General features: G+C 33.8%; 1 protein-coding gene across 1 annotated transcript in view; it reads left to right on the forward strand.

The window, feature by feature from the left end:
• The window catches only part of LOC131648743 (callose synthase 9-like), a 46,404-nt gene extending 37,712 nt beyond the window's left edge, over window positions 1–8,692 (forward strand). Inside the window, exons 43-52 of the mRNA XM_058918472.1 lie at window positions 156–203; window positions 936–1,094; window positions 1,328–1,441; window positions 1,515–1,603; window positions 4,228–4,383; window positions 4,704–4,806; window positions 5,950–6,069; window positions 7,281–7,331; window positions 7,417–7,599; window positions 8,293–8,692. Of these exons, the coding sequence (XP_058774455.1) occupies window positions 156–203; window positions 936–1,094; window positions 1,328–1,441; window positions 1,515–1,603; window positions 4,228–4,383; window positions 4,704–4,806; window positions 5,950–6,069; window positions 7,281–7,331; window positions 7,417–7,599; window positions 8,293–8,529 (1,260 nt within the window). The 3' untranslated portion in view covers window positions 8,530–8,692. The remainder of the gene's footprint in view (window positions 1–155; window positions 204–935; window positions 1,095–1,327; window positions 1,442–1,514; window positions 1,604–4,227; window positions 4,384–4,703; window positions 4,807–5,949; window positions 6,070–7,280; window positions 7,332–7,416; window positions 7,600–8,292) is intronic.
• The last annotated feature ends 4,395 nt before the right edge of the window (window positions 8,693–13,087 follow it).

Consider the following 13,087-nt stretch of genomic DNA (forward strand, 5'->3'; position numbering starts at 1 on the left):
CTTACAGATTGAAATCATTGGCTAAAATTTTAATGAAAATCTCAGTCCTAAGTTCTGTGGACCTTACCAAATCATTAAGGTCATAGCTATGGTGTAACAATACTCAAGTATTATACCAGTGTAATTTGATTATGTTCCCCTTTGTCATTTTGCAGTTAACAGTGCTGACCGTTTATGCCTTTCTATATGGAAAAACGTACTTGGTAAGTTGAGTTTCTTCATGATTTGATGTTTCATTTTTTTTGCTTTCTGTTACTTAATTATTATCATAGTGTTAAATTGTCTTTTTCATGCATTCAAAATTTATTCATAGTACTAGTGTTTTATTGTGGAAATTTTGTGGTCAAACCAGATTTTGGCCTTTCGATAGTCTCAATTCTAAGATTCTTATCACATTTTTCTTACATAACTATCATTACTTGTACTGTCATTTGCGTGATTCATAGTTGGATTTTTAGGCCTTGATACTATTTCTAGGTTGAAGAAAATTTGAGGGCATAATTTTCCGAAAGAAATTATAGATCTGAAAAGAGAGAAAATGATGTTGACTTGCTTGAAAGTGTTGTGAGTAGATCACGGCAAGGAGTCAATTGTAAATCTGTTACCCGTTCTAACAGAAAGCGAATTTAATGTGAGCTGTATTTTGATTATACAGAAGTCTAAATCTAAAGCAAAAAATAAAGGAAGAAAGAGTCGAATTGGCTAGAATGAATAATTGTTATTGGTCATCTAATTTTTATCATTCTCCTAGTTTTATTTTTTCATAGAGATTTAAGTTAGGGGGCTATTCTCATCAGTCAGTCAAAGGGGTTGCCTACACATGTCATGCAAGTTAATGGTTACAAAGCTCGTATACCTACACACTGAATACTAACAATTAACAAAGACCTACACATATTTCTATACTGGTGTGTAAAGGAACATTTTTGTTTTAGGCACTCTCTGGTGTTGGAGAAGAAATTGAAGGAAGGGCCAAGATAACCAAGAACACGGCTCTGAGTGCTGCTTTAAATACACAATTTCTCTTCCAAATTGGTATCTTCACTGCTGTGCCAATGGTCTTGGGCTTTATTCTTGAACAAGGCTTCTTGAGGGTAAGTGTGTATGTTTCTATGTTTTTATCTTAATCTCTGAAGCGTGTGTACTTTTAAAGTGGTTACGTACCTGTATCCGGTACACGTGTGTATACTGTTAGTCTGAACAAGTGCTCTGGTTTTCTTCGGTTCTTTTATTCTACTTTGAACTTTTATACTGAATGATGTTATATGAAAATCGATCCTTTGAGAAAAATCCTACTTTTTCTTATTATTTTTTTATTGTTCTGCAGGCTGTTGTCAATTTTATCACGATGCAGTTTCAGCTCTGCACTGTTTTTTTCACTTTTTCTTTGGGTACAAGAACCCATTATTTTGGAAGGACAATACTTCATGGTGGTGCAAGGGTTTGTGGACCAACTTTATGCTCCCTTTTACTCCATTTCTCTTATAATTGTTAATATATTTATTTGTCAACAGTATCAAGCGACTGGCCGAGGGTTTGTCGTCCGCCATATCAAATTTTCCGAAAACTACAGACTCTACTCTCGTAGCCATTTTGTTAAAGGGTGAGGCTTATCGTTTCTCTAAGTCGGCTCTACATATGTGCAATATTTTTTGTCCTTATTGGTCTGCAATTAAGTTTCTTGAATTTCTAATCATTTAATCTGAGAAGACTATAGAGATAGAAATTGAGAGAAAAGCTGGCTGTGAAGTTCTGTTGATTTCTGTGTATGATTTAATGTAATTAATGTTTGTATAGAGTGATGAGTTACAATTTCTCGCAAAAATGAGTATCCAACCGTAACTACATTTACTGTCGCAAGTTCGGAACTCAAACCAACTAAACAGAACTAGTGCTAATTGTACAACTAAATGAGCGTCATTGCTGAACAGACTAACAGTATTCACTTTACATTCTGAGTACACTAACATATCACCCCTCCCCTCCTCCTCTTCCCCAAGCTCATGGCGGTTGAACTAGTGTAGAAGTTTGACATCTCCAGTTTATCATTTTATTTAAGGAAACTTTCAGGAAACAATGGTCTTCAGAAGGAATGTGCAACCCATGGAGATATTTTTCTGATATCTTTGGCTCACATTACAAAAAGGTTGAACTCCATGTGTATATTGTAGAAATAGGATAGCATTGCCATTGTCTGATAAAGTACTTGCACTCGATGTGTTTAGTTCCACAGCAGTGGTAGCACCGTCATGATATTCAACCTCTGTCTTGGATCAAGCAACCACTGTTTACTTTCAAATCCATCTAAGATTGGGCCTAGCAAAACACAGGCGCCTATTTTTAAGCCCCCTATCGTTAGGATCTGATACTAATATGCATCTATCTTTGTCTTTCACGAGAGGACCAAACACAAAGTTATTCATCATTTATGAGAGAGAATATCCTTTTGGGCATCATTAAAACTTCTTCAATGAGCTCAGTGGGTTGGTATCTTCTGCAAGTTCTCTCTGGGGACCTCAAATTGATTATTATCTTTTTTATTTTAACAAGCTCAATGCATATGATATATATATGCTTTAGCTTGAGAGGGAGTATTAAAGTCATAATTATCTCTGTTTGTTATCGTTAGTATTGTTTCTTGTTTTCCCTTTTTCGAGATATCCTCTTGTATTTATATTTATGCAATCTTATTTTGTAATGCAAGTCATTCATTGTAAATTATTCATCTTGGTATTAGAGCATATCCTATATTATTCAACTCTGTCTATCATGTTATTCCTCCTACATTTCTCCACTACTTCGAGTCCTTGTGTGAGTGTGAGTTGAGATTTGAACCAAGAATCACATGGTACTCAACATCTTGAGCTGACAATTGTATTTTATTTTATTTACTGTAAAACAGCCTCCTTGTTACACAGGGGTAAGGCTGCATACTATCCGACCCCCCCTTAACCCGCTTAGACGGGAGCATCTTCGTAGGCATTGGGGCATGTTGTTGTTGTCGTACTGCAAACTAAATTTTGTTCCGACTAATTCACACCAAATTAGTGAGTAATGGAATAGCTTTAATCTTCCACAGATTTGTCCCATGTAAAAGCAGGAGCAGGACATTATAATCTTAGCTGTTAGGTTTGTTATCTTACTCAAAAGACTTGAATGCATACATGGTAAGCCGAACAAATTCCTCAATGGTGAAAGAACCTTTGGCGAGACTTCACCATTCCGATGGCCGCTGATTCACCTTGGTGGTAAGCTAAGTGTGAAAATATTTGTGAATCGTTGCCCAAACTTCCCAAGAAAAGTGACGATCAACAGCTTTTGTGAGAATTGAATCGGACATTATTGATAACAACCAAGTGCACATGAGTGCATTTTGTTGTTTCCATTCAAGATAGCAAGGATTGAAATTCTCGGCAACATGATCTTGATCTGTGATGTACTGATCTGAAGGTGACGGGTCAGGGATGACTTTCTGCAACTTGTGGCCTCTGATTACACCATCAATTTTCTGTTTCCATTGTTTGAAATTCTTGTCTTCAAACTTCAGAGGTCAGATGAGATGAGATAGTTTAACTTTAGAGGAGGGAAAATCGTTTGATTGGTTCCCAAATGGATTGGAAAAAGCCTTGGATACAGGCTAGAATCGAGAGAGAACTAAACTGATACCATACTGAAATTTTAGAATATATTATTATGATCTCATTGTTACAAACTACAATAGATTCAATTCTATTTGTAGAGTTGTTGTTAGGCTAAACTAACTCCCTTAAATCAAGGGAACAGTTCCTGAATTCAAGGAGCTGTTATAACACAAACTAACAGCATGTTGTTATAATACGCACTAACAGAATGTTGTTATAACAGAAACTAACAGCCTGTCAGCTGGTGCAAGCGCGGCTGTCATGCCTTAACTGACAGTATCTCTAACAGTTGAGTATCTGTGCGGATCTAGGAAACCTCTCCTGGGAAAAACCAAGTTCTCAGACAGAGGAGTCTTGGTTACTTATTATTCTCCATCCTTGTTTTTCAAGAATTGCTAAAGTTAAATGCTTGGAATCTTCTGAATCCCTTGTCTCCCATTCTTGCTTGATTTATATCTCAAATCTTATTCTATTCCGTATTTATGAAATTATTCGTGTGTAGACTGCATACGCTTCAAAGATTGCTGTTCCTTATTGACCTTTACCTTGAAGGGAATAATCATTACCTATATCCTCTTGTCTTCAGGTTGGAAGTTGTGCTTCTGTTGGTAGTATATCTTGCTTATGGCTACAGTGACGGTGCACTATCATACATTCTTTTGAGTATAAGCAGTTGGTTTATGGCTCTATCCTGGTTGTTTGCTCCATATTTATTCAACCCATCTGGATTTGAGTGGCAAAAGTAAGTATTATCTAAGCTGCCTGTTATGCCTCAGTTGTAATAGTTGTTTATGTTATATTTTCTCTTCGCGATGCTCTCGTGTTGTTAGATTCCTTTTGTTTAGTCAGTTAGAGATTTATACATTTGTGGAGCTGTTAGGCCTTGTTTTGCTTGCTTAATTCTACTCTATAAATATGACCCCAAAGCTTTCTGAAGCTAGGAAACAAGAATATCATTTTATTTTATTTTTCATTTTAAGGACTCAATCTCTCTCACTTTCTCAATTTTCATATCCTTTCAGGTATACCTCTTATCTGAATTTCTCTTATTGTGTATTTTAGGGTAGTCTCAGACTTCCGAGATTGGACAAATTGGCTTCTCTATAGAGGTGGAATTGGTGTTAAGGGAGAAGAAAGCTGGGAAGCTTGGTGGGAAGAAGAACTGGTATTCAATATTTTTCATTCATTATTTGAAGTGCATTTCTTGCTTTTGTATATTTTATCATGGTCATTAATAATTCGAGCACTTGGTAGTTAAACTCCCACAAAATATTGATAACTTTTCATACATTACATCATTTGTTCTACTTAATATGCAGTTCAAGTTCTCAAAAATTGGCGAATTTTACGTACTTTGTTGGAATTCTACTTTCTTTTGGAATGATGATTGATGTGCTAACTGAACGTGTGTGTTATATATGTAGTTCTAGTTCTAAAGCGGCAACTTTATGTTTAAATTGTTGGTTGATCTTATAAATTACAAAGACTACAACAACAACCAAGTCTTGTGGGGTTTGTTACATGGATCAAATTCCGCCATAATGTTCTGCCCAAGGACATGTTTCTATCCAAATCTTTAATCTTGAGATCTTTCATAATATCTTTTTTTATAGATTTTTAGGTCTTTCTCTACCTCTAGTTTTTTGACACCTCCGTTTGATCTACTCTCCTTACAACATAATCTACTATTCTTCTCTTTACATACCGAAACCACCCAAGCCTATTTTCCACCATCTTTTCTACTAATAGGTGCTACCCCAACATCGTCTTTAATATTGTCATTTCTAATGTTATTCCGTCTAGTCTTACCATACATCGAACACAACATCCTTATATATTGCAAGGATTAAAAAGTTATTTAAGTCATTTCAATTTTATTGTTCAAAATAAATTGTTTTGGAATCTAGGAAAGTGTGATAAGTTGTGCTCTTTAGCTAACTGGAGTTGAATAAGAACCTATTGGATCCATAATCTTTCAATTAATGGATGCCTTTAGTATAAATGCTAAGGGATTAAATTAAAAATATACTATATTTATTTTGATTCAGTAAGTAAGACCACACTAATCTTTGATGTAGGCGTTCCTCTTTCTTCAAGATGTGCATGGACAATGACTATTATTATGCAATATGTAGTTAATGTAAAGACCGGTGGATTTTTTTTGAAAACAATTGATAGGAACCAAACTGCTTTTGTGTGAAGTGTGAACCATCTCATCATATTTGACTAAGTAATTTAGAAATCCCAATCAGAAAAAAGAGACTAATTATGACAAAGATAAACTATTTTAAAATTATTCTATCTGCAGGCTCATATCAGGAGCTTCGGTTCTAGGATAGCAGAGACCATCCTGAGTCTGAGATTTTTCATTTTTCAATATGGTATTGTTTACAAGCTTGATGTGAAAGGAATGGATACTTCATTGACGGTATGTTTATATTTCATCTGTTTGCCCTTTTGAATTCTTACTAATTTTAAAATATTTTCTTTTCTTGTTTCCAACTGTTAAATTGAGAAAGTTAGGATCACTTAGTTATGCTAAAAGCGTTGGTATCACTTCCTTCTCCGTAAAGCACCATAACGTACTGTTGAATGTCACCCCAAAATGTTGTTTAACACACATGCTGTGCTATGGTAAAAGGAGCAACAAACGTTTTGGTTCCCTTACTAGTAGTGCTTGCCCAGGAAGCACAAAAGGTAGCCGATTAGCCCTAACCTTAGTGTTAACTAGACAACAAGCTGAACAAAAGCGGCTGGCTGTTTTATTAATGTATGGAATATTACAAGAGATGACTTTGCATTTAACAACACATGGGTGTGACCTAATTTAATGTGATAATGGGACAATCCGCACTTTTGTCTAGATGAGACAACCCAAAATCATGAAAACTGTATGGGCTTTCAGATCCAAGAAAACCCCCTAGTCAATCCTTTGGAATTTTAACAAAATCTTGAAATGGGTGAAGCTTAAAATAGATAGTTGATTGACACTACCAAGAATTTGGGTCATGGTGTTATGTGGAAACCATTACAAATTTTTGAGTGGTTTTGATTTATCTGGGTGTGGAGATGTTGAATTTGCTAAGTACAGAGCCTATTAGATTTGTGGTGTACAGTTTTCTGTTAGATTTGGGGGTGGTTGCAGATGGTGGCTACGGTATTGCAGACAGTATTTTCTTCTGTAGCAATTCTAAGCACAATGGATGTGCTGAAAGTGTAGGTGACCAATGGTCTACGTGGCTGAAATAATGGTAGCCTAAGATGGCTGAAATGAAGGCGGTTAGGGTTTTGATAAGGAAATCTAGTTTCCCAAATCAGGAACTTTGATGCCTACTTGAAAAAAAGTGGAAACTAAATATTTCTGATGATTCATATTACAACAATAATATGCACTGTATAGACTAATGCACATACATTCTAATGAATGCCCGCCAGCCATACAATCTGAAATCTATCACAGTAACAAAAATCAAGGAAAACTAAATCTGTAAAATAGAAAAACAGGAACTAATTGAAACTAATTAAAAGTTCATTGCGCAATACAACAAAATAGTTTCTTTATTTGTTTTATATCCAACCGTTATTGCAGATTCTGTGTAAAGAAGTGAACTGATTGCTTATGTTTTCTATCTTGCACAGATTTATGGATTCTCATGGGTTGTGCTGGCAGTGTTAATAGTTCTTTTTAAGGTGCAATATTTAATTATGTTGTCTTAGATTACTTTTGTTTGTTGCTAATTTTGACTCGAGGCTATTTTGTATTCTTGCTCAATAGGTATTCACCTTTAGCCAGAAGGTATCAGTCAACTTCCAGCTTGTGCTGCGATTTGTACAAGGTCTATCTCTCTTGTTAGCACTGGCTGGTTTGATTGTAGCAGTTGTTTTGACGGACCTATCAGTAACAGACATATTTGCTTCTATTTTAGCATTCGTTCCTACTGGATGGGGAATTTTATCGGTGTGTTCTCTTTTTCTCTGATGCAATATGTTTATTAGTTTTTTTAATCTTTCCCCTATTCTTTTCCCCTTTGAAAAACCAAAATTACCTCTTAAATTTAGAATGTTTTAAGGGTAGTTTTGGGTTCTTCAATCAAGTTTGAGTTGAGACTCTAAGCTAACCTCCCTCACCTCTCACTTCATGTTTATAATTATTATTCTTGTAATTTATCTAAAAAAAATGATTAAATAGTGGCCATCCCGCTATCCTATTTTTAAGGTCGGCTGCTCTGTGCCAATATCCGGGATTGACTACTCTAGATTCAACCACGGTTCATAGTGCATTAGAATCATATTGAACCATAGTTAGTTTAATTGTATTATTTTTTTTATACATTTTATTTGTTAGCTACTTATTCCACTGTGGTTAATTAATCCAATTGAATTGTGATCAACAAGTACATTGATCTCTGATTAACTGGCAAAATTGATAAAAAAAAAATCCCTTCCATGTCCCTTTTCACTTTCTCTATCTTATCTTAACCATCAAATAGATCCTAAAGGTATTTAGAGTATTTCATTATTTGAAATCTAGAAATTCCCAAACACTTGTTCAGATATTCATTATGCTGAAATGGAGCTGATTTTGCATCAATACTTATAATATCTTAATTGTACCACTCTGATATTTATATGTTGATTGTCCTTTGTGTAGATTGCTGCTGCTTGGAAGCCTGTCATGAAGAAGCTAGGGCTGTGGAAGTTTGTTCGATCGATTGCTCGTCTATATGATGCTGCCATGGGCATGCTCATCTTTGTGCCAATCGCATTCTTTTCATGGTTTCCATTTGTATCAACATTCCAAACTCGCCTCATGTTTAACCAGGCATTTAGCCGAGGGTTAGAAATTTCTCTAATCCTTGCAGGGAACAATCCCAATACCGGGATATAGTTGTATTTATTCCAAGTCAAAATATGATGAATGATAGATATCCTTTTCATTTAGTGGAGGGTAGGTAAATCTTGTAGGTAGATTGTTTTGTAAGTCTCTTAATTGTTGTGAATAGTGATGTATAATCATTCTTCCAGTTTATGCTAAATGGTTTGTGTACTAATTGGGTGTAATATTTGCAATTTCAGTTTTGAATTTCCCTTCCCTTTGCACTATGCGAAGCCAGTTACTTTCCATCACTCACTCTGACAAATCTCTAATAGATGTTGAGATAGCATTTTTTTTCTTCATTTTTTCTTTTACAAATGTTGCGCACATATTATTAAAAACTTTTGAGTTTATTGAATGCTAATTGTTGTCGTGGTTTTGTTGAAATTATTTGTTATTGATTTTTCACTTGAATTCCTTTTAGATGATTATTTTCCTGAGAAAAATCTAGGTTATTTCGAGTAGATATTAATGCTTGTGAGATGGAGCTTCATGCAAATTTGTATACCTTTTAAATTGTACTCACGGATATTGCAATTGTAGTATTTGTGGCTTTGGCGATGCATATGCGGCCATTGTGGTGTAAATTTTGATTGAGAAAATTGTAACATATTGCTAAAAACACTTAATAACATATAATGTTAGAATTTTTTAAAAGTAAATTGAATTTTGTGGTATGAATTTTGAGTTATAAAGAAATGTTGAAACAATTTGGGTGATGTTTGAAGCGGTTCTTAGTATGGAAGGATGTACGATTTCAAATCACGAAATTATTTTGATGTGGTTGCAGAGACAGTCCCATAATATTGCGGTTTTATTTAGTTTAAATTTATTAATAAAAAACTATTAATTCAATTTTAAAATTTCAGCAATGACTAATATTAGTGGTTATGTATATGAGATGACTACTACAATACGCAGATGCCATATGAGAAGACATGTACATGTATTTTTTTGTGAGAAGGTGCCATCACATATGACTTTTGAGTGTGTTTATGTTTTTTTTATAAATGATATTCCATTCTTCAACCATTCTTCTCATATTTTGTTACTTTTTCTCTAAGTTTTTCTTCATGTCATCTAACATGATTTTAAAAGAGATAGATATGTTTGTTTCTTGAAATGAATTCAATAATGTCAAACCACACTTGAGAACTTGTCGATTTACCTAAAGAATAAAAATTCATCAGATGCAAATGGATGTTTAGAAGGAAGTATCATAGTGATGATGCATTAAACATCTACAAAGATAGATTAACAACCATGCCATGAAGTCAATAATAAGCATGTTTGACGATGATGTATGGTTAACTTGGTACTAAGTGTCTCATCAAAGCCAACCATTTTCTTGAACTTTGCAGAAACTAACCTCGAAATGAAATGTTGCTCAGCCTTGCAAAAACAACTATTCACTCATACTTATTGATTGCATACGTCAGGTTCAAATTCAAGAATCAGGTAAGCACAATAGCAGACTTGAGGCCTTACCCTCTTATACCCAAAGCAGAGGTAAAATTACAATCATCTAACACACTTGGACAGAGTGGTCAAGAGTGGACTAACCATAACTAAAATCCCAAACAGAATTCAACTCTTACTCAATTCACAAAAGAACTTGTAACAGAAACATAATCAAAACCTAATCAACTGATGATGAAATAAGTAAGAGAATTAAAGAGTGAAATGGTAAAGAAAATAATTTTATATATATATCATCATCATCACTAAACAAACAAACAAACCAATAGTAATATATGTGATTTCACAAACCACAGAATATATTAAAATGCTTTTATAATAGTCTAATTACAATTCAATTGGATGTCCTTACAACTACCAACTGATTTTAATTTGGACTTTATTAAAATGCTTTTACAATAGTTGGGTAAACAGGTTTTACAACAATATTACAGTGACCAGCAGCATCACTAGCTTGTCTTGATATCTTCATGTACCCATTCTATCCCCATTTTGTACCCATAAAAATTCTTGATCAACCAATATTTCACTCCCTTTTCTTCACCGTAACCCACTACAGTAACCACATGGGTGATAGGGAGAGCACATGACCCTTCATAAATCCCGCCCGTGTAATAATTAAATTGATTCTGCCAATAGACATAGCAACTGATACTGGCTGATATTCAAAGAGAATTATGACTTCATTGAAAAGTTTAACAGTGAAGGAAACCACACTTACTAGCTTGGCTATAATAAATATGCTGATTTAACAGAGGAAGAAATTTATGCTTCACTTTGTCAAAGTCATGAGAATGATGAGAATTTATGCACCACGTGAAGCATAAATTTCTTCCTCTGTTAAATCAGCATATTTATTATAGCCAAGCCTGTAAGTGTGGTTTCCTTAAACTTTTCAATGAAGTCATAATTCTCTTTGAATATCAGCAAACGCTTAAACGCCTCAGAACTGTTTGGATATGTTATTCCATATTTCATCCTCCATTGGATGTATGCTTCACCGACCGAAGATGATGATGATGTTTCCATTGGATATGTAGAACTATTATCCATTCCAAACACACTTGCCCACGTGATGGTGATCATGCAAAGACAAACAAGTTGCTTCATTTTTCTAGGATGGCTAGTTTAGGGAAAAACGATTTGATAAAATGAACACAAATACAACAGAATTTATAGAATTCAAATTCAACAAATTAAAAAGAATCAATAAAAGTTCATTGAAAAAAAATAAGAGTATAGGTTTCTGAATTAAGTAAAATCCAGAAAAATTATTTTTACTATTGAGAGTAAAAAAAAGTAGATGAAAACAAAAGCCATTGATTACGCGTGAAATGAAAGAGAGAAATTGAAATATAAAATTAACACATAACCACAATTTATAGAATACTTGGTGAGAAAGAATTCCCATATTTGAGAAAATCCCATATTATAAAACTATTCCATTTATTTATAGCAAGGCCTCAATGACAAGTCATGTGTTTTTTTGGATATTTATTAAAGCAAATGTTATTCAACAAGCATATATTAATTATTATTCTTATTATACAACTGTCTCCAAACCTTAATATATAACAAGTCATGTGCTTTTTGTCTTCATTAGCATTTTGATTATTTCCTAGAAGCTTCAAATTTTAAATCTTAATTAAAAAGAGAATTCAAGTTTTAAGATATTTTATTTTTTATATTTTTTTATGGAAATAATTGTTCTATACTTTTAAATTATTTGTATTATATGTTAATAGACATGTAAATTTAAAGTCCATACATTAATTGTATGCATCATGGGGTTAATTGTTATGGGTCATTTTTGAAAAATGAGAAAAACTAACTGCTGTTTCTACATCATTTTGTTATATAAAAAAGTTTATTATTTTTTTATTCTAATATAAGTGGATATCGAATGGAAAATGAATGACGCCACTTAAATTATTAAAAATAAATAAGTATACAAGCAATTAATATTAGTTTGTTTTTCTTCCCTTAAAGCAAGTTATTATCAATGTATAAAGGGTACTCAAAACCCATATCAATCCATCAATGAACAAAGAAAAATTTCAAACCAACGAAATCAAAATAAGCAACTCATAGTAGGAGCCATACTAAAATCTAAAATTAATGTTGGAATAAGAATTTTCTCCTATTAGACACTATCTCCAAGCCAAAAGTTTGATAGACCACGACATATCATTTCGTTCAAGTTGCAAATACCACCGTTGAAAAGAATATAGTTTCTAGTTTTCCACAAACACCACAAAACCGCCAACCAAATAATTTCACTTTTGCCTTTCTTAAATTTCCTGTTAAAAAATTGGTACCAATGCAGAAAATGCTTCTAAAGAGGGCTACAATATGCTCAGCGAAACCAAGACAACTTCCTACATTCTCCCAAATTTTCTTAGACACAACACAATCAAAGAAAAGATGGTTTCAATCTTCATCCGAATTGAAAAACAAAACATAAATACCTTCATGAATCGAGAGACAAATACCTCTTTTTTTTCAATTGATCTTTCGTTGCTAACTTGTTGAAGAAAGCCCTCCACCCAAAAGCTTTAATCATAGCCGGAACCAACATCTTCCAAAGAAAGAAGAGAGCTCGACATTGATCATCCTCCAATAAGGGTTGAACCTTGGTCTTAATGATACATATATAACCTTCTTTAGGTGAGTATTCCAAATAATCTACATTGTTCCACAAAACTTTATCAACTGTCCCAAGAACCAGGGAACGAGAGGATATATATCCATCAGGAGAAGAAATTACCTATGTTGAGCGGAATGTTGATGTTAATAGGAGATACCACAATCGCCCCAAATCCAAGTTCCATTTTTCCAACAACCCATATTAGCAACAAATTCTGCTTTAGATTTGCTAAGAGAATATAAATAGAAGAAACCGTCAGCCAAAGTTCTCTCCTCATACTAAAAAGGGATGTGAATTCTCTCTCATTCTTATAATTGACATAACCTACAAAATAAGAACCCAAATTAGAAGTAAAAATTCCAATCTTTGCCAAATCCTTCCACCTAGTCGAAGTAGACGAGTTGCTAATGTTGCAAAGATTCGAAAGAATTTGGTGTTCACAAT

Source organism: Vicia villosa, linkage group LG2 (assembly GCF_029867415.1).
Source record: "Vicia villosa cultivar HV-30 ecotype Madison, WI linkage group LG2, Vvil1.0, whole genome shotgun sequence".
Lineage (NCBI taxonomy): Eukaryota > Viridiplantae > Streptophyta > Magnoliopsida > Fabales > Fabaceae > Vicia > Vicia villosa.